This window comes from Chlamydotis macqueenii, chromosome 3 (assembly GCF_036417535.1).
Source record: "Chlamydotis macqueenii isolate bChlMac1 chromosome 3, bChlMac1.mat, whole genome shotgun sequence".
In the NCBI taxonomy this organism is placed as follows: Eukaryota; Metazoa; Chordata; class Aves; order Otidiformes; family Otididae; genus Chlamydotis; species Chlamydotis macqueenii.
The window spans coordinates 115,077,386-115,097,358 of NC_141558.1; the positions used below are offsets into that span (position 1 = coordinate 115,077,386).

Consider the following 19,973-nt stretch of genomic DNA (forward strand, 5'->3'; position numbering starts at 1 on the left):
CTGTTTTCTTTCTGTACTGATTGAAAGAGAGTATGTGAGTCAGGATGATAATTTGATGAATTTTATTCTTGGAGGACTTTGAAAGGAATGACTTACAGTCAAAATAAGTTTTTTAAAAAAATTGCTTCTGTGCATTTTTCTATTTCTTTCTGGCCCTCCCTTTTTTCAAAAGGATTGTACTTAGAGGTCTTGTTTGATTTTTCTTCCTTTTTAAGAGTAACAGAAAATAACACACGCTTGAAAAAGGTAGGAGAATACTGGACGTAGCTATTTCAGCTCCTGCACATACTACAACACGCTACTGCTGTGTTAGTCACTCGTGGCTTCAGATGCTCTTCAGTATATGGAGTATCTCCCTAAAGCTTTGCTAATTTGAAAATTTGAAGCAATCACTTGCCTCTTGGTGGGGCAGTGGGGAGGAGGGAGGAAGGGCACCATGAAGGCATCTATGTTTAAAAACATCATGTTAGCCTTTCTCTGAAATAATTTACAATACTTGAATGTTACTAGGGGATTTACAAGATTAAGCAAGCTATATGTATCAGAGCTGCATTATGGTAATTAAAATACTTTCCCATATGACTTTTTTCATGTCTAATCCACTGTTGAGTATGATTTAACTGGTAACAGCCAGCTGCATTCAACTTCCTGGTTGATGTCCAGGACCTGTGAGTACTTGATAACTTGTCTGCAGTTCTGTAGTCCTTGTATATAAATAGTTAATGGGTTTTTGTTTTGTTCTTTGTGTTTTTCAATTTTCTGTAGGGAGCAGCATATGTGGAATTTGATGTACATCTTTCTAAGGATCATGTGCCTATAGTATACCACGATCTCACATGTTGCATGGCCATGAAAAAGGTAAAGAAGATTATGATCTCCGCATTTTACCTTTTAAAGGTGACCATTCCAGAAACTAAAATGCCAAGCTTTCCGGGGGAGGAATAACGGAATGGGGAATCAAGGAATGGAATGGGAATAAATAAGCAGTGTTACTGTGTGCATAAAGTAGAGCACGGAAGTTGAGTTTTTCCTTCCAGTGTTGTAGCAACAGCATTTCAGGTGCACGGTTTGACACTTTTCAAGCCTACATTGTAGTTAGCTTTTTTAAATGTATGGTTTGGAAGAAAAAAATGCAGACAACTCCACTTTATTCAGTAGCATGTTTGGGACTCTTTTAGACTGCCAGATTAAGAACTTCTGGTTGTTTCTTTTTTGAGGGAGAGTTAGTGTGATTCTCAGCATGACTTATCACTCCTGCTGATACTTAAATGTATACTTCTCTTAAGCAGCTATGTTGTAAAAAATGCTCTAGGTCAAACCGAAGTCTACTTCATTTGGTATCCCACTAGTGGCCAGTAGATGGAAAGCAGAAAAGTGGAAGAAACAAGGATTTCCTTCATTTAGGAGGCTTGACAAGCTACAAATGGCTTGGCTTCCATTAGTTTTTCTAGCTTTTTCTTTAATCCCTTTTTTACTGCTGCATTTTCCTCTGTCCTTTAACTGTGAGGTAAACAACGTGCTTCATGTCTTGTTGGGGCAGTCAGTCAGGCTGGAGAACTGCTTCTGGATCACACAGTGGAACAGAAGGAAAGGAGCTAAGACAGGTTTTAAGAGCAGGAAAATGGCTCTTGAAAGCAAGTGTCCTGTTCCTTTCCTTGTTCACCTCATGAAGTTGCAGTTGTTTCTTCTTTTTTAACCAAAACCTCTTTCCTGCTGTTTTTGTAAGCATAAAGAGTACTATAACATAAGAAGCAGTGAACAGTACTGTTTCTTGTACATACAGATAAGTATTCCCTAAAAGGTGCTCTGAACAGCCTCACAATACCTCTTAAATACCCAAGTTTTATGAAGCATAACAATGGAATATTTTCATAAAGTGACATGACTTTCCTTAATAACGAGAGAACCATAAGCATAAGGACAAGTGACTCAAAAAAACCCGGATGTGCTTTTCTGTCTGGTCTGTTGCATGTTCTCCACTGAGGCCAGAGTACTTCCAACAGCAGTACAAAGAGGTTGGACTCTGTTCTGTTCTAGTTTTCTTCCTTTCTAGTTCTGGCAGTGAAAACAAAGATAGGATGGGAGGGCAGACTGCAAGACAAGTTCTCTTTCTTCTTGGCACTAAGTCTGTGTCATCAAACTCACACCTGTCGTGGTATTGCAATTTATAAGAAATTCAGTTTTGAACAGTTGTGGGAATGGAACTTTGACGAAGGAAAATGCACATTCAGTGTGTATTGAATCGGTATTGTCTTGTTGAGTAAAAATTTCTTTGTAGTGAAGAGGGCAAGTGAGAAATGGATTGACAGATTTTTTTGACACCAGGTCTTTTGAGGGGACGTAGGGGCTGTGTCTCAGTTTTACCAGGATACTTGGGTTTTGGTGGTGTGGGGTTTTTTTCCATAAAAGAGAAAAAATTAGTTGCCTTAATGTTACCATATTAAAAGTATGCAGTTTTCAGTGATGCTTAATTATGTATTATTTCTCTTCAAAGAAACTGGATACGGAGCCTTTGGAACTGTTTGAGATTGCAGTCAAAGAACTCACGTTTGATCAGCTGCAGTTGCTGAAGGTATTGTTACTTTGGCTAGTACGATATGCTATGTGTAGAATTCCAAATGCAGTATGAAGCTTAGATTTTTTTGGATTAGCTATAAATAGTTTGGGAGAGCACAAGTTTTTAAAATTGTGCAAGTAGAACAAGTGGCTAATTCAAAAAATAGTATTTTTGCACCATCATTACAACTGAAATAAATTTCATTATATATATATCTTTCAAAAAGATGGTCTGACAACTTGTGTAGATCCATATCATTATGCCAACATTGATAATTTTTAAAAAATAAGAATGGCTTTCAATGAACCTTACCACCACTGTCAGCCTATGCTTTGGAATCTTTGTTGAAGAAGAAAGATATCTGTCACAAAGTCTGTCTAATTTTCAAATGTTTCCCTGTTAACAAGGGAGATCCAGATTATGTTGAACTGCTCTTTGGAGGTGCATGTGGAAGTGTAGAAGGGCCCATGATTCAATGGTATGGATTAGACAAACTGGCTAGAATGAATTGTTTATTTTTATTTATTTGAGTATCACTGTATTTTCCAAACAGAAGTGCCTTACCTACATAAAAGGGTGGTCAGGGGAGGGGACTGGGCCACTGAAGACCCAGCTGAGATATCTGTCCCCAGACAAGGAAACGCTTGACTGGTCCAAGAACTATATGTTTTGTTTGTTTTTTTTTTTTTTACTTAAAATTACTTGGTCTCCTCCTTCTTGTGGAGAGAGCATTTGAATGCAACAAGAGAGCTGGCCCCATGCCTGGCCTGATTCTTTCTCCGTATGTGACTACATTATCCAACTGCTGTTGGCCCTCTGTCTGCACTAGACTGGAAACATGGAATCGAATATCTGACAGAGGAGGGTTTAATGTTCAGACTTCTTCGCATCTTAATGTTAAATTATATTATGTGTATTTCTACCCTTGAACATATTTTCTGAATCTTCAGTAAGAACATTAAGTTTGTTTTTGAACTTTCCCTGGAATCCTTATGTTCTAAAGTTTTTGAAAGAAAATTGTGGTGTGTACTAGGATTTCCTTTATTCTTTTACAAATTACTAAAATTGTGCCTATAATGGACCTTTAAACTTAAAAACAATTTGTAAGGAAAATTAGTTATATTTTACTTGTAGTAGGATCTCTGTGGGTGGAGTATTTGTTAATTTTATTCTTCTGTGCTCTTTAGCTGGCTCATGTGACTGCCCTGAAAGTAAAAGATCACAATGGTATGTACTAGTTTGCAAGAATTTTGAGATTTATTTATTACCATGTAATGATATATATTCTGTGGTTGCAGCCTCTTGTTCTAATCACATTTGGCTTCTTCCTGAACATTTCTAAATGCTTATGTAGTTACTTTAATTGTGTGCATACTGTAGAGTTCTTTGCTGGGAAGTAAATACCTGGATAGAAGTTCTTCTCTTCAGAAGAGGGGACAGGATTGTGGAAGATGGATGCATAGATAAACATATATTTTTGAACATTAATAACAAAATTGCCACTAACATTTCCATCTTATGCTTCTCTGACTACCTTTTTGGCAACTCTTCAAAATTGCTAACAAGAACTCTGGTAACTGCTGTTGGGTGTCTTATTGGTGCTGTAAATTTTTTGCCTTAATTCATCCCCTTTATAGGGACAGCAAACTGGCAAACTATCTCACACATCCTACCTGTCTGGGAAAAGGTAAAATAAATAATAAGCCTTGACAGGCAAGGCTGCTTCTACTGGCTTCTCACAGTAACTGAAATGGTGAGGGATGGAGAAGCTGTTTCTGGTTAATATTCTAGCAAGTCTTTTAATGGGGGTTAAAAAAAATTTTCCTGCTAGCAAAATGGGAATTGTCAACACCATCATTGGAATATGTGGGTGTTAGAGGGAAGGTTTAGGTAATCAAAAGATAGACCTGATTCCATTCTTTACTCTCAAAGGCCTTAGGATTTTGAGCCAGTCTTTCTTGCTAAGATTAGCAGTGCTGCTATTTGTTTTGATTCAGGATTTTGTATTTCCTTTCAGCATCTTTTAAAGAAGAAGAGAACTCTGCTTTTGAGACCCAGCCATTTCCTTCTCTGCAGAGAGTAAGCAGTGGATATAGAGAAATAGAGAGGATAATTGTGGAACATGAAAACATGCATCTTTCTTTCAGCTTTCCACACATAGCAAGGGTTATTCATTTTTTGTTTTAGACCTCTGATATCAATGCTGGAACTGAGAACACAGGCATTGTTGTTGGCCAGTGGAGCCTTTTCAGTGCTTGAAAATAATAGTTTGCATATCTTTCAGACTTCTTAATTCATTAACCCAAGTTGTATAGCTCAGGATACACTCAGTTTTACAGCTGGCTAACATCTGGGCATTGCATTTTAATGCATTGATAATTGTTTGCTAATTTTGAAAAAAAACCAAACTGGCCTTTGGCAGTTCATTACATACTCTTGGCCATCTGGCAGAGCCAGACACAGATAAACGTTAAGGGAATTTATATTATGTTCCCATTTATGGCTTTTGCCAACTGTAGCTTATTTTTCACAGAAACAACTGACAATTGTTGACCAAATTCGGTTTGATACCTTTTACAGTAGTTATTTTTCCTAGCACTGCTATTTTTTTTTCCTGTTACTGCTTTTTCTGATGTTTGAACTGCTCATTAACATACCTTTTAGGGACTTGTTTTGTACAATAATACTGCTTTTTATTTAGATTATAGATGTGATTAATATCCAGTTATTTATAGGCTTGTGTCAGAGCATGTATGAAATATCCCTCAGTTACCGGTCATATGCCCCACTATGGAGTGTTTTTTACTGTCTAATCAGATTACTGCATAACTTCAGAAAACAGAGAACTTTGTGTAATAGACTAAACTACTGGGGTTCAATTCCTCTACCTATTTTAATTCCCCAAGTTTAATTTTTGTCTTATACTCTTATACTCTTTTCTGTACCTGTCACCTTTATAGGGTTGAAGAATAATCTACCAATGTTTGCTTAATTTCATTAGCTGTTGGCTTCACTTTTTTTTTTTTTTTTTGAAGTCACCTTACAGTTAATTCTTTTAAAGAATTTCACATACTTCTGTTCTCATCATCATAACGGCAAGCTCATGTATTTCATACTTGGGACTCTGTGTTGTTTAAGATACTTTTTGTCTTAAAAAAAAAAAAAAACTTCCTGGAGAAGTAAAAAACATTTCTTCTTTAGGAGTACAAGTGGCACATTTCTCACACGTTAAGGTGAAGTTACTTGCATTTGTACCTTGTCAAAATTTTGTCCTTAAGATTTTATCCATTTTCCTATATTTCCTAACTTGAAACTGAAGTAGAAAAAAGTGTATATGTATCTTGTGTTAAATGTTTAAAACTTAGGGGTTTTTATTCTACTGTTAGACCCCATTGATAAATTTCAGTGTGTTCTCCCAGTAATTATCCTCATAGTGCTTAGTTGTCCTCCTTTGCTGTGGAGTCTCTTAATAATGAATTTTTTTCAGGTCCTGGAGTCTGTTTCTGAAGACGTTGGATTCAACATAGAAATAAAATGGATCTGCCAACAAAGGGTAAGTAAACGTACATGAGATTTACTTTGATACTTTGCCATTCTCGTGGCTAAAGCCTGTAATTTGGCGAGGCAATTTGAGCTACAAACAAAGGCATAATTTTGGAGTGTTTTTATGTGACACTTTTGTTTTTATTCCATTATCTTTAAAACTGGGAGTAGAAGAGCACCGCTCTAGCAAATGAACAAACTTACTCTTAAAACAATAGGAAGTATTTATAGGATTGAGTTCATAATGCAGCTCAGACTGCTTTTAGTAGAAGACTCTTTAAAGTCAGTGGATCACAACAGGTAAGGCATGCTATACGTGAGAAAAGTGGCAAGAAATTCACACTGTCCTGCCTGGTGCAGGAGCAGTTACAACGTGATGCATTAATACAAGCAACTGTTTCCCTCTAGTCCACAGTACTGCAAACTCAGCTGGATTGCTTAGCACTTGGTCTAGAAGGAAACGGTTGTGTGACAGCTAGGACTGGAAGCCTGGAGTAGGGGAAAGAAACTAAGCAGAGTGGTAGATGGAAGTTTGCATAGAGACTTGCTAATGCTGTGCGATGGCTGGAAGAAAGACTGGTACCTGCTATTCTCAAAGACAAAGGATATAGCGCTTTTTTTCTACAGATCTTATTGTTGCCTTTTTATATTAAGAAATAACAATACAAATTGTCTGTAATAGTTTTCAGTGAACTTTGATGGAATTTCTTTGTGTTTTCAAAATTAGAAAAGGCTTCACAGAAACACTCTCCTTGGATGGCAAGACAGTGAATTTTTCAGTGAAACTTATTGCTGTTAGAATTCAGTTGCACCTCACAGACTGACAGTCCTGTAGAGCTGTAACTAGCGTTCAGTTGACTGAAGGAGAGTGACTTCTGTATTCATACTTACAAACTGAATTATCATTTTGCTCCGATTGAATGAGAGACCATTGCTTGTTAAAATAATTTTAGTAAGCACTAATTTAAATGGCTGAAACTTGTCCTTTCATTTTCTAGGATGGACAGTGGGATGGCAACTTGTCAACTTACTTTGATATGAACCTCTTTCTAGATATTATTCTAAAAACCGTTTTGCTGAATGCTGGAAGAAGAAGAATTGTATTTTCTTCTTTTAATGCAGATGTTTGTACAATGTAAGTTAAGAAGAGATCAAGAATGTATTTTCTTCTTTTCTTTTTTATTTGTTAAAATTTACTTTGAACATAAGAATATCCAACGGAAAACAAATAACACATATTTTGATTACACCTAAACTTTGTATGTCAGCATAGTTGGGATTGAAACGAGACCACTTTGCCATCTGAGCTATGCCAAAAATAGAATAGGAGAACGAAGTCAAAGTAGGTATTTTTGTCAGGTGCCTTCCTGAATGCTTCACACTTTCTTGACACAACAGAAAAAGGTGAAGATTTCTTCTGGTATCACAGTGTCTTTTTTAGTCATACTTGAGGAGTATCAAAGCCTAACTTACAAAGTCATCTTGTTACAATTTTTTTGCTATATCTGCCTTTTAAAAGGGTCAAAAAGTGAAACTGCTATGGATTACTTGTGTTTGGTTTGGGTTTTTTGCGGTTGGTTGCTGAGGTCTTTTGGGTTTTTGTTTTTTTTCCTTTGGTTAAGCAATTTCTTTATTTGTGCAATGTCATATTGAATGTATAAGGGCACATAAAAAGCATAGGAGTTGAACTGGGGAGCAAACAGTTGGGATACACATGAAATAACAACATGCTGTAGCACTTTGTAACAAGAAGTGATTTTAGCACTGTCAGTGAAAGGCTTTATGGAAATCTCATTTGATGGGAGACTGCACTGATGAAATACCATTGAAGGGTAAATGGGCAGAACAAAACCAAATCAGGTTCCTGCTAAAAGGGTTAAGAAGCAAGTAAGGTTAGGTGTTGTATATTAACAATGTTTAGAAACTCTTCTTGTGAATCTTCATTTTATTCTAACATGCATTTAAGAAGAAAATTACAGAATTGAACAGGCTTTGAGCATTTTATATAAACATTTTGAGGATGTGGATCTGAGTTCAACTTGAAGTCTAGTTTCCCTTAAACTGTATGTTAATCTCTAATAGTGCCGAAAGGAACAGTTGGAGCAGTTTGTCACAGTTTGATATTAAACTGTAGGATGATCTCATTGCACCAGCTAGGAACTAGAAGAACATGCAGTAAAGACCATAATTCTCCTCAAACAGTAAGGTTGAATTCCCCTACTTTTTAACACATTTGCTACTTGCAAACTTTTTTTTTTTACTAACAGGGTTCGGCATAAGCAAAACAAGTATCCTGTGTTATTTCTCACTCAAGGAGAATCTAAACTCTATCCAGAACTTATGGATCTTAGATCTCGTACAACTCCAATTGCCATTACTTTTGCACAGTTTGAAAACTTGCTGGTAAGCTGACAACTTCTGGTATTGCTCTACAGTAAAAGGAAACTAAATTATTACTACTTGTTTTAAGTCTATCTTTTTTGCCACTAATGCTTAAAATTACAACTAACCTCATAAAAGAAATACACTAACGTTTGGTAGCTGCCAAAATAATGTCCTTTGTTTCAAACATTTGTTTAATACATTGCTTAAAAAACAGTGCTATCAGTAAACTCTTAATTGTTTTTTATTATTATGTATGAAATTGTAAGAAGCTGCAAGTGTCAAAAGATTCAAAAACCTGATGCGAGAGTGTTTCAGAAACATGGATTTTAATTTAAGTCTTTTGTATTTCAGGGAATTAATGTACACTCTGAAGACCTGCTGAGGAATCCATCGTTTATTAAAAGGGCCAAATCTAAAGGCCTAGTTATTTTTTCATGGGGTGATGATGCAAATGACCCAGATAATAGGAAGAAGTTGAGAGAATATGGTGTTCATGGGCTAATATATGACAGGTACTTAACTGTGTTTTAAAAATAATAATAACAAAGCTGAGAAACTACTGTATCCTGATTCTTGTGAAATTTCACATTGCTTTTTGTTTGACTGGGTGCAGAATATCTTCCTTTTGTACTATACGTACAAGTAGTCTATAAACCCAGCACCAGAACAAGACTAACACTAATTCCTACTCTTTCAGCTGTATGTATGAAGCAAAATAACTTTTGTTTCTCTTGAGGTTAACATAAATGTAATCTGATTCTTTAAGGAACCAGGGCACGGCATACACATTTATCACGCTACTAACATTCCTGATGGTAATTTGTACATAGTGAGGATGTTATTTAACTGTCTGGCTAAACTCTTCAGCTTTCTGCATTTAATTATAGAAAGAGTTAACACAGCTTAACAGAATGTTGGCAAAAAATTGTTAAACTCATGCATTTATGTTTTAAAGCTGTGAATTCACCATTTCCCCTATTAAAATTAGCTTGGAGTGACGCGCAGGGCAAACTTCCAAATTAGTAACTTCAGAAAGTAGTTGCTATATCCACACAATGTAGGTGGGCATCAGAATACCATGGTATATCTTTGAACAAAGTCGTCTTTTAGTTATTAAAAAACCCAAAAGTTTTAGGTCTTTTATTGTAAAAGATGTGAAAGTCATTGTTACAAGATGAGGATTAATTTGGGAAGCTGTATTAAATTAGATTTTCTGATAGATTACAAAGAATATGTAATTGGAAAAATGTAACTGGAGTGTCAAATTATAGAAGACTTTCAAACCTTTTGCTTTAGCAAAGGCATTGCTTTGTGTATTGTTTTACCTGAAAAAAAGGAAAGGACAGGGAGAAATCAAGTAATTGTCAAAGGCTCTGTGTTTACAAAGTGAAAACTGAGAGTTAAGTTAGCAACATCTCTAGAGGCAAGAAATCAGATATGTTTGCTCTTAGAGTTCTAGGCTCCCAGTGTAAAAAGTAGTTAACTGAGAGTCCTCCAGAGTGGTGGGTCTGGTGCTTCTCTGGTTTACCGGAGGTCTCCATTCTTCTACTCTATAGAGTGTCTCCTCCTTTTCATTGGTGTTAAAGAGTAACAAGACTTTTTACATTAGGCATCAGCTTCAGACTGAAGTAATCAAAACCATAAGTCCTTTTTCCTGCTACAGCAGTGCTACATGTTGTACCTCTCCTACAACGCAAGGTTGAGGCCCCTTTAGTAGATGAAAAATACCTCTGGACTAGAATGCAGACAAAATGGTACTCTGACTCTGTAGTGTGCAGTCATAGGGTTGTTGGGAAATTTGATCCCACGATATGTGTAACTTGAAGTGATAAATTATTGGTCTGTAGGCAGGTGGGGTATTTTAATGAAATACTACTGCATAAAGTGTTCTTATGAAATGTCTCTCCATCTGATGTCTACTAATCCAGTCTTCTAAGGTTCGTAATTGCTCCTAATGCACTGCTATGGTAAGATAGTAAAGCAGGTGACAGCTTTTTCTGACTTCATGTTCCTTTTAGTACTTTACATACTTAATTGCTCAACACTACTTAAATAATGTTGCATTTATGTCAAGGCTGCAAGTCTGTTATGTGTCATCTTATGTTCCCTTTTGTACTGTTTAGTGTGTTTTACATTGCAGTATGATAGCAGAACACCTTTTACCTCACCTTTTGATGATCGGTTGCTTATAAGCTGAATTCTCTTGTGGATTTAACTGAACAAAAAATTCTTAACCTTCCTGCACTATTTTGACCGTCTAGATTCTTAAGAGTATTAATCTCTGGCCACCTGCCCCCTGTATCTCTTCCACCTTGTTAACATCTTTTCACTCTATTGAGAGGAACCCCAAAATTAGTATTAATTCCAAAGCTGTTTAAAAAATGGTAGTTCAATGGTGCTTTTTTTTCTTTCTTTTTCAAGTTACAAATGGCATTTGAGTATCAAACAGCTATCTCGTTTCAGTACAAGTGTTGCAGGCTTGATAACTTAATTTCTAAATGTTATTGACCTTTTTTGCTGTAGGCCAAAACAAATATTGGAATTTTCTTTTATAAGTCTTAATTATTTTTCAAAATGTACTACTTGTCTGAATAGAATTAAATTTAGTCTCAATATAGGTTCCTTAGAAGGAACATGACACTTACTGAAAATTGCATCAGGTATTTCAGGCTGGACATTTTGAAATGCAAGTGGTACCTGCAAGTGCTGGATGGCATGTCTAAATATAACACCTGGTAGCAAGTGCTTCCATTCACAGTTGGAGCTGCTGGGTAAAGAGGCAGTCTTTCAGATCATTTGAGAGTATGAAGTTGCGTATGGTTTAACCCCAGACAGCAACTAAGCACCACGCAGCTGCTCACTCCGTCCTCCCTTGGTGGGATCAGGGAGAGAACCTGAAGGGTAAAAGTGAGAAAACGCATACATTGAGATAAAGTCAATTTAATAGGTAAAGCAAAACCCACGCGTGCAAGCCAAGCAAAATAAGGCACTCATTCACTATTTCCCATTGGTAAGCAGACGTTAGGCCATCTTCAGGAAAGCAGTGCTCATTCATGCGTAAACAGTTACTTGGGAAGACAAATGCTGTCACTCCGAACGTCTCCCCTCTTCCATCTTCTTCCCCCAGCTTTGTATGCTGAGCATGATGTCATATGGTATGGAACATCCCTTTGGTCAGTTGGGGCCAGCTGTCCCAGCTGTGTCCCCTCCCAACTTCTTGTTGGCACCGCCAGCCCTCTTACTGGTGGGGTGGAGTGAGAAGCAGAAAAAGCCTTGACTCTGTGTAAGCACTGCTCAGCAATAACTGAAACATCCCTGTATTATCAACATTGTTTTCAGCAAAAATCCAAAACACAGCCTCAAACCAGCTACTGTAAAGAAAATTAACTCTGTCCTAGCCAAAACCAGCACATTCTCCACCCCTTATTCCATACCATTTATGTCATGCTCAGGTGCCATACTATCTAATACATCCTCATTAACCACCACCTGGCTTCTCATCCTTTGATATAATACACAGATATCATTCCCTTAGTCTATGGACCACTCCTGTAAAATGTTCACAAAATGTCCCTTGAGTTCATTTAGTCCATGACTTTGGGCTCAGGCTGTTATGGTGGTCACTCAGGACAGGAGAGGTGGTGCGTTGCATGGAATTACTGGGCACCAAAGCAAGCTCAGGTCGAGTCACTACTGCGTTTGCACTGGTTCTTGTAAGGCTCGTCCTCCATTGGTTCAGGTAGTTCCTGCTATAGTAGTTCCTATAACTTGCAACTCAAATAATGAGTTACAACTTAAAGGTATTTAAATTTCAGTCTCCGCTCCTGGCCCCTTTGGCCCAGGTTATAAGGATTAACATTGCAGTGAACTCCTCCCCTTGCCCCTGCTCTGCCTTGGACTTACCCAAAGACTGGCGTCCCTTAGGGATGTGCCTGTTCCAAGTGGAGCCATATCTGTGAGCCACAGTCTCTTCAGGGGTGTACCTGCTGCAGCGTAGACTTATCCACAGCCGCAGTTGCTTTGAGGTGCATCTGTTCCAGCATAATGTTATCCATGGGCCACAACCCCTTCAGAGATACATCTGCTCCAGCATGGCTTTACCCATAGCCACAGTCCCTTCAGAAGTAAACATTCTCCAACATAGCCTTACCCATGGCTGCAGTCCCAGCAGGGGTGTACCTGCTCTGTCATGTGCTTATCCATGGCCACACACTTTGAGGAGCTCCAGTATAATCTCATGCACAGTCACTGATGCTTCAAGGTGTACCTGCTGCAGGATGGACTTACGCACAGCCACAGGTACTGCATATGGCTCAGGGCAATCCCAGGCACAAATATAGGCTGGGCAGAGAATGGATTGAGAGCAGCCCTGCGGAGGAGGACTTGAGAAGCTCAACATGAGCCGCCAATGTGCCCTTGCAGCCCAGAAGGCCGGCTGCATCAAGAGGAGCGTGGCCAGCAGGTTGAGGGAGGTGATCTGGCCCCTCTGCTCTTGTGAGACCCCACCTGGAGTACTGCATCCAGTTCTGGAGCCCCCAACATAAGAAGGACATGGATCTGTTGGAGAGGGTCCAGAGGAGGCCACGAAGATGACCAGAGGGCTGGAGCACCTCTCCTTTGTGGACAGGCTGAGAGAGTTGGGGCTGTTCAGCCTGGAGAAGAGAAGGCTCCAGGGAGACTTTATTGTGGCCTTCCAGTATCTAAAGGGGGCCATCAGGAAAGACGGGGAGAAACTCTTCAGCAGGGCCTGTTGTGACAGGACTAGGGGCAATGGTTTCAAAATAGAGGGAGGTAGATTTAGATTAGATATTAGGAAGAAATTTTTTTACATTGAGGGTGGTGGAACACTGGAACAGGTTGCCCAGAGAGGTGGTGGATGCCCCATCCCTGGAAACATTTAAGGCCAGGTTGAATGAGGCTCTGAGCAACCTCATCCGGTTGGAGGTGTCCTTTAAAGGTCCCTTCCAACCCTAAGGATTCTACGAGTGTATGATTCTCTGGTGTAGACTTAACCGTGAGCCACAGTCCCTTCAGAGGTACACCTGCTGCGGCACAGACATAACCATGGCTACAGATGCTTTGAGATGTACCTGCTCTGCCATGGGCTTATCCGTGGCCACAGGCGCTTCAGTGTGTCTTGCTCCCACATGCACTCATCCGGGAGTCACAGGTGACAGTCCCTTCGACTCGTGTTCGCATTGGAGTTCCAGCCTGTCCAGTACAGCAGCACAGAAACAGCAGTGATGCCCTGACCATCTGCCAGCCCAGGTGCATCGCCGTGGCTGTTATCAGAGTGTTTCCAGACACAGCGGCGTACGATGATAAGCAGTACAGCAAGCAGCAAAAGCAAAAAGCAGCCAGTGACAAGCACTAGATTCTAGTATACAGTAAGACAAGCGAGTAGAAAAGCCTGTACATCGGTAGCTAAAGAGCAGTAACAGCTATAAATCCAATCTAGCACATTCCAATCTTGTCTGTTGTTATCTCAAACCCTTTGAGCCCTGTGTTAGGTGCCAAAGACAGGACCTGTTGCTGTACTGTGGCAGGAGAATCTGCTGGTTTTGGCTGGGACAGAGTTAATTTTCTTTACAGTAGCTGGTTTGAGGCTGTGTTTTGGATTTTTGCTGGAAACAGTGTTGATAATGCAGGGATGTTTCAGTTATTGCTGAGCAGTGCTTACACAGAGTCAAGGCCTTTTCTGCTCCTCACCCCACCCCACCAGTGAGCAGCCTGGGGGTGCCAACAAGGAGTTAGGAGGGGACACAGCTGGCCCCAACTGACCAAAGGGATATTCCATACTGTATGACATCATGCTCAGCATGTAAAGCTGGAGGAAGGAGATGGAAGAGGGGGGATGTTTGGAGAGATGGTGTTTGTCTTCCCAAGTAACTGTTTACACACGAATGAGCACTGTTTTCCTAGAGACGGACTTACATCTTTCTGCTGATGGGAAACAGTGAATGAATTCCATGTTTTGCTTGGCTTGCATGCACAGCTCTTGCTTTACCTATTAAATTGACTTTATCTCAATGCATGCGTTTTCTCACTTTTACCCTTCAGATTCTCTCCCTGATCCCACGAACGGAAGAGTGAGTGAGCAGCTGCGTGGTGCTTAGTTGCTGTCTGGGGTTAAGCCAGAACAAATTAATATAAAGGGTTTAAATTATCAAAAGTTTTAATAGGTATGGTGTAAGCATCTGGGTTTTGTGCTGTTTGAAATTTACAAATAGATAAATTCAAAACTACTGTGAAGCAGAACTCAAGTATAGAGAGAGACGTATATGCCTGTTTCAAGTTCTAGAAATAAGTAGGGACCACAGTAATCTGTTTATTAGTATAAAGCAATTTTATGCTATGGTTGCATCTTCAAGGTTCCAGTATATTTCCAGAGCTGAATCAAGATGTGCTTTTTCCATGGCTTCTGCAAAATTTTTGTTCTCTGAACTTAGGGTCAAGTCTACATATTTATCAAAAATCGCTGTGCCTGGTGTTTTGTGTTGCTGTTTACTAGACCTTTACTCAAACCATCTTAAGTGTTATTTGTCTGAATAAGCTAGGAAGCAAATACAGAAATTTTAGTGAATTTTAGGTTGTTTGTATATGGTCCTGAGTTATTGTTACTGCATGCAGTAATAATTTCAAAGATTATGAACTATCTGGGTAGAGATGATTTCTATAAGCTGTTTTTTTCTGAACTTGAATCATCTATCTAGAGTTGATCAAAACATTGTAGCCACTTGTGAAGATGGCAGAAAAATTGTGTCCTGAATACCAAAAGTTGCTGATATCAAGTGTCGGGCAAAAAAAAAAAAATATGCAGGTAGGGGGTCTGACTTTTTTTTGCATGGAGAACAACTGCAAGACTGAATTTTGGAAGCTTACAAATGCCAGCGCTATTGAAAGAACAGTCTCCCCACCCAGTCCTTTCTCCACTTGGGCTGCAGATTATTAGACATACCTAAAGTCATTAAACCAAATGGGTTGTCCAGTGCAGTTGCCAGGACAATATTCTGCTTTTTTCCTATGTTCAATTAGCATTCATCTTAGCGTCTAAAATACCCTAACTACTTGTGTTAGACAGGCAGCCTACATAAAAGGTGCTACCTCTGCCTCCAGGCTTCTATTTGGGCACTAATCCAGAAAAGTACTTTAAATGCCTGATTGGGTATCTTCTGTTCACGCAGAAATTAAATCTCATGCTGAAAATGCCATATTAGTTTGATGTTTACATTTTATTTAGAGAAGAGACTTTAACCTATTGTAGTGAAATTCTCTGCCTTGGCAAAAATTATGAATTGAAAAGCAGGATTTATGGGGTGATTTATCTGGTATTTTTCTCCTGGATAAGCTTTGTAAACAGTCCAGGAAATATTTCTGTGTTTGGATATACTTAACTCAGTAAGAACAATGCAGTCTTATGTTTTTACACCAGTTGGCTTTATGTTAAATACCAGTGTGGAGAGGGGGTGGGTGCTAACTTACACTTGCATTATCTTTTTTTAAATCGCTTTATATGATCTGAGTTGTTTGTTGCATAATGCACACGGCTGCATGAAAATATTAAGTCAGTAATCCTCAGACATTTATGCTGAAAGCTTTTCTACGAGAATCTTCAGTGTTTGTCTCCTCTCTAAACACTACGGTTCCTTATGGCTGCATGTTGCATTTGCAGACTCCAGACAAAAGCTCTGTGCTGTATTAGTAACTTTCCAAAACTAACACAAATTCAGCTGGCAATAAAGGCAAAAGCATTCAAAACTAGAAGACTCTCTAAGTCTGTGCCATTTTATTCACCTGAAACTGAATGTTAATTAAATAAATAAGAGTATGGATTTATTCAGAAAATTAACTGGTATTAGTTGATTGATTATTGAATCTACTCAATGATTCCATTAAGATGTTATGCAATGACAGGCTAAGTCTTTCCTATTTTGCAAATGTCAAAGTAAAATCAAGTTTACCTTGAGATGTAAAGAAATGTGAAAAGTTTTAATCAAAAATTTCAGAAAATCTTTTTAGCATGAAAGCATTATTTTGGTGCTGCTGATTCTTTGTTTTTGGACCAAGCAATAGCAAAGAAAAACAGCTGTGACTGAGACTTGCTGGATGTATGTGTTTCCAGAGGCTTTTAAAACACCTGGTAGGAGCTAATCACATCAGTTCTGTGCCCACTGCATAACCCTGGAATGTCCTGCAAAGCTTTTTGTAGGAAAGTGCCAATTTAAAAAGGTAATATTCAAAGGACTTCCCAGTCTCCTGCTTATTCGTAGGGGGTCAAATAGAGGAACTTTGGTGCATAGTTTCTTATAAATAATTGTCCTGTTGAAGAACGAAGGATAGGGAGATGAGAGTTGGTTCCTTACGTTGATGGTGATGTTGGAAATAATTCCTAAGAAAAGTCCTGGAGCTATGCTCTGTTTTTGCCAAGTGATGGTGTAGTTTCGTGGACCTAAACGAGAAGTGAGGACAAGGAGTTCTGAGTTACAAGGGTAGCTGTGCTTCAAGTTGTCTTTTCTGCTTTCCATTTAGAAGAAATGCTATATAGATATTGGGGGAACTGGTTCCAGTAAACAGTCTGAAAGGAGCTTGGAAGATTGGACTTGTCCAAAAACTCAATTGAAAATAATTGAATATGAAGCAAGAATTAGAGAAGTTATGCTTGCCCTAGTAAAGAACTCGTAAAATCCCTGCCAGAAGCTGCTTAGAAACATGCTTAGCCGTGTTCTAGGAACAAGGGGCTTAGAAACGTGCCTTTGGTCTTCTAGTGTTGAACTGGTGGGAAGGACAAGATTTGCGGTTCCTAAGGTGTGTTGCTATGTAGAAAACTGTCTTCCAGTTTCAGTGCTTCGTCCTGAATGCCTCGAGAAATTTGTAATGTGTAAGTTAACCTAACTGAAGAAAGCACAAGGCATACGTGCATCCTGGGAGGAAGGAAGATTTGGCTTCTATTTTGCAGATAGCTTCTATTGGGCGATTTGGGGTCCTATCTTAGGCCTGTATTGGATTACAGGTGCTGTGCAAGTAATTTAACTGCTGTGCCTTCTCTATGTATTCCCTAAAGCTGGACAGCATTTCTCCTCACTTCCAGGAGTTTCTTTACAGATGCTGTACTTGGTCTTACTGTAGGGAACGTGATCCATATCTGTATTTCCTGCAGAAGTGTTTCCTCATTTGAATCCCACTTACTGTATCACTATTTGAGCTGCACATTATTTTTAATGTCTCAGACTTGCTGACAGCTCACAGGTTGTCTTGTCAGGGTAAAAAGGCACCTGGCACTTATATCATGTAGCACTCCGTTATTTTGGTTGTGATACTGCATTCCTTTTGGATATACCTTGAAGCTATGGGATGAAAGAGAAAGGATGATGTCATAAACCACTTTCTTGAAGGAATCGTAAGTGAAAGTATGAATATTCATAAAAGACTAGGGCAGAAACCCTGGTAATTTCTTCCAGAAGTTTTCATTTGAAGGAGATAAACCTGGAGACCTGCAATATCTGGAATTCTGCGTGTGGAATAGCGACAAGTGAGGGGAGCTGGATGCCAGGATTTAAGTTTTCGATATTTTCTAACATACTGATGTTAAAAACTAATGTTAGGAGATCAGAATGTATTCTTGTCACAATAAGTATTGTACTGAAGTTAGATTACAGGAACACGAATGCTTCTGCTTTATAGTTAATTATACCAAAATAGTATTTGAGTTGTGCTCAGTGCCAACGCTGTCAAACGCAAGCAGTGGTTTAGATTTGGACGATCTGGTGCAATGTTGGCAATTCAAATCCTGCAGCTTTGTTCACACGTGTGAAAACAAGAAAGTGAAAGAGGTTATACTCTTTAAAATAGGGTAGATAGTTAAATTGGCATTAGGTATGAATTAAGATCAGATTTTAGCTTTTTCACTCTTCAGCTAACATTGTAATAGTGATATTTAAAAATGGTTCTGAACTGGGGGGAGGGCAGTGAAATACTTGTGGACACAGGAAGTATAAACTCCGTTCAATGTTATGTGTAAGTACTGTATCACAGTTTGTTCAAACGATCTCAAGTTTCTTACACTTTTAAGTTTGAAGCCTGGAACTCTGCTCTTACTTCACTGCTTTTTGCCACCTGTAAAATCACATTTTTTCAGGAGAGTGAGTGTGATAAATGCCAGTGGGCAGCTTTTTAGTATATCCAATGAAATATTAACCATTGTGTAAAAGGAATACCGTTTTATATTGCGAGATGAGCAGCAGAAGTTAGGGTACTGACCCTGAACGTACTGTTTTTATAGACTTGCTGATACCTGATTTGACTCTAGTAGGGAAAAAAACCTGCAGTTACTCCATCTAGTCTGTGAACTGTCAGGTTATACTGACCAGTGTTTTTTCTTGTCTTGTTTATTCAGGATATATGACTCAAATCCTGAACAACCAAATATATTCCAAGTGGAGCAGCTGGAACGTCTCAAGAAAGAATTACCAGAGCTGAAAAGCTGTGTGTGTCCCACAGTGAGCCACTTCAAATCCATATCTCCATGTAAATGTCATCATAGCTGCCTGGAAGAGAAAGCTGTAGATAACTTAAAAAGTGTTCAAATGCAAAAGGACTGATTCTAGGCAGAATGCTGGCTTGTATCTATTCAACTTTCACCACTGGAACACCACTGTCTATGCCTTCAGGTTGGTTTGTTTTATTTTTAAGTCCCCAGATAGCAGTAACTGTGTTCCTCCTTCCTGACAGGACTTGTTAAAATTTCAAAAAATGTTAAACTATTCAGCCAGTTATAGCTATTGTTCCAATTTACATATACATTTTTAACTTTTTCCTATAATAATCTCAAATCTTGAAAAAGAAATTTAAGTATTAACACTAAGTGTGTTTTTAAAAAGAAAAAAAAATTAAGCAGTCTGAGGAGTGGAAGCTCAGAAACTAAATTATGATGATCTGATACTGAATATGCTGGAAAATTGTTTTGACTTTGATTTTACTTCAGTTCTGCAGCTTCTCAGCCTGTGTCTGAGAACAGGAAATGTAGAGAATGATTGGAAGATACTATAATGAGATCTGATTGAATAAATTGGTACCGCATACATTTGTATTTGCATTGATAGATCCACCTGTACAAAGCTTTGTGCCATTCAAAAATACCTATATATTTTTACGTAATCTGCAGTGCATATTAACTCATTTTTCCCTCACTTGATTGGACATTTAGGCTGCTGCCATTGTTTTCTCCTTTGCCAATTCAGTGCTACAGTGTCTGTGCGTAGCAGTCAGGGCTGAACCACGAGTACGATTGTTTTCATTAATCTCACTCGGGCCTGCTAAACTTTAGAAATGTTGCTAATAATTTTAACAGAATTACAGAAACGTCTTCAGTGACTGAGAATGCTTTTGCACAGTAACCTTAATAAACAAAACGTGTACCGTGCACAAACTCTACAAAGTGCAAGCTTTAGTTATTAAGCATGAAATTTCGGTGTTTGCTGAGGTCCTCGCA

The 19,973-nt window shown here is 38.6% G+C and overlaps 1 protein-coding gene across 6 annotated transcripts in view; it reads left to right on the forward strand.

Moving 5' to 3' along the window:
- GPCPD1 (glycerophosphocholine phosphodiesterase 1) overlaps nt 1–19,512 on the forward strand; it is a 50,023-nt gene extending 30,511 nt beyond the window's left edge. For 4 of the 6 annotated variants that reach the window (XM_086743432.1, XM_086743431.1, XM_086743434.1 and 1 more), the window contains exons 12-20: nt 766–858; nt 2,495–2,572; nt 3,745–3,784; nt 4,575–4,636; nt 6,045–6,110; nt 7,099–7,235; nt 8,368–8,503; nt 8,837–8,997; nt 17,944–18,850. In XM_086743432.1, the coding sequence (XP_086599558.1) occupies nt 766–858; nt 2,495–2,572; nt 3,745–3,784; nt 4,575–4,636; nt 6,045–6,110; nt 7,099–7,235; nt 8,368–8,503; nt 8,837–8,997; nt 17,944–18,166 (996 nt within the window). In that variant the 3' untranslated portion in view covers nt 18,167–18,850. Of the gene's footprint in view, nt 1–765; nt 859–2,494; nt 2,573–3,744; nt 3,785–4,574; nt 4,637–6,044; nt 6,111–7,098; nt 7,236–8,367; nt 8,504–8,836; nt 8,998–15,198; nt 15,306–17,943; nt 18,851–18,878 lie in introns of those variants that run through there. The other 2 variants (XR_015258000.1, XM_086743435.1) reach the window with 2 other exon arrangements.
- The last annotated feature ends 461 nt before the right edge of the window (nt 19,513–19,973 follow it).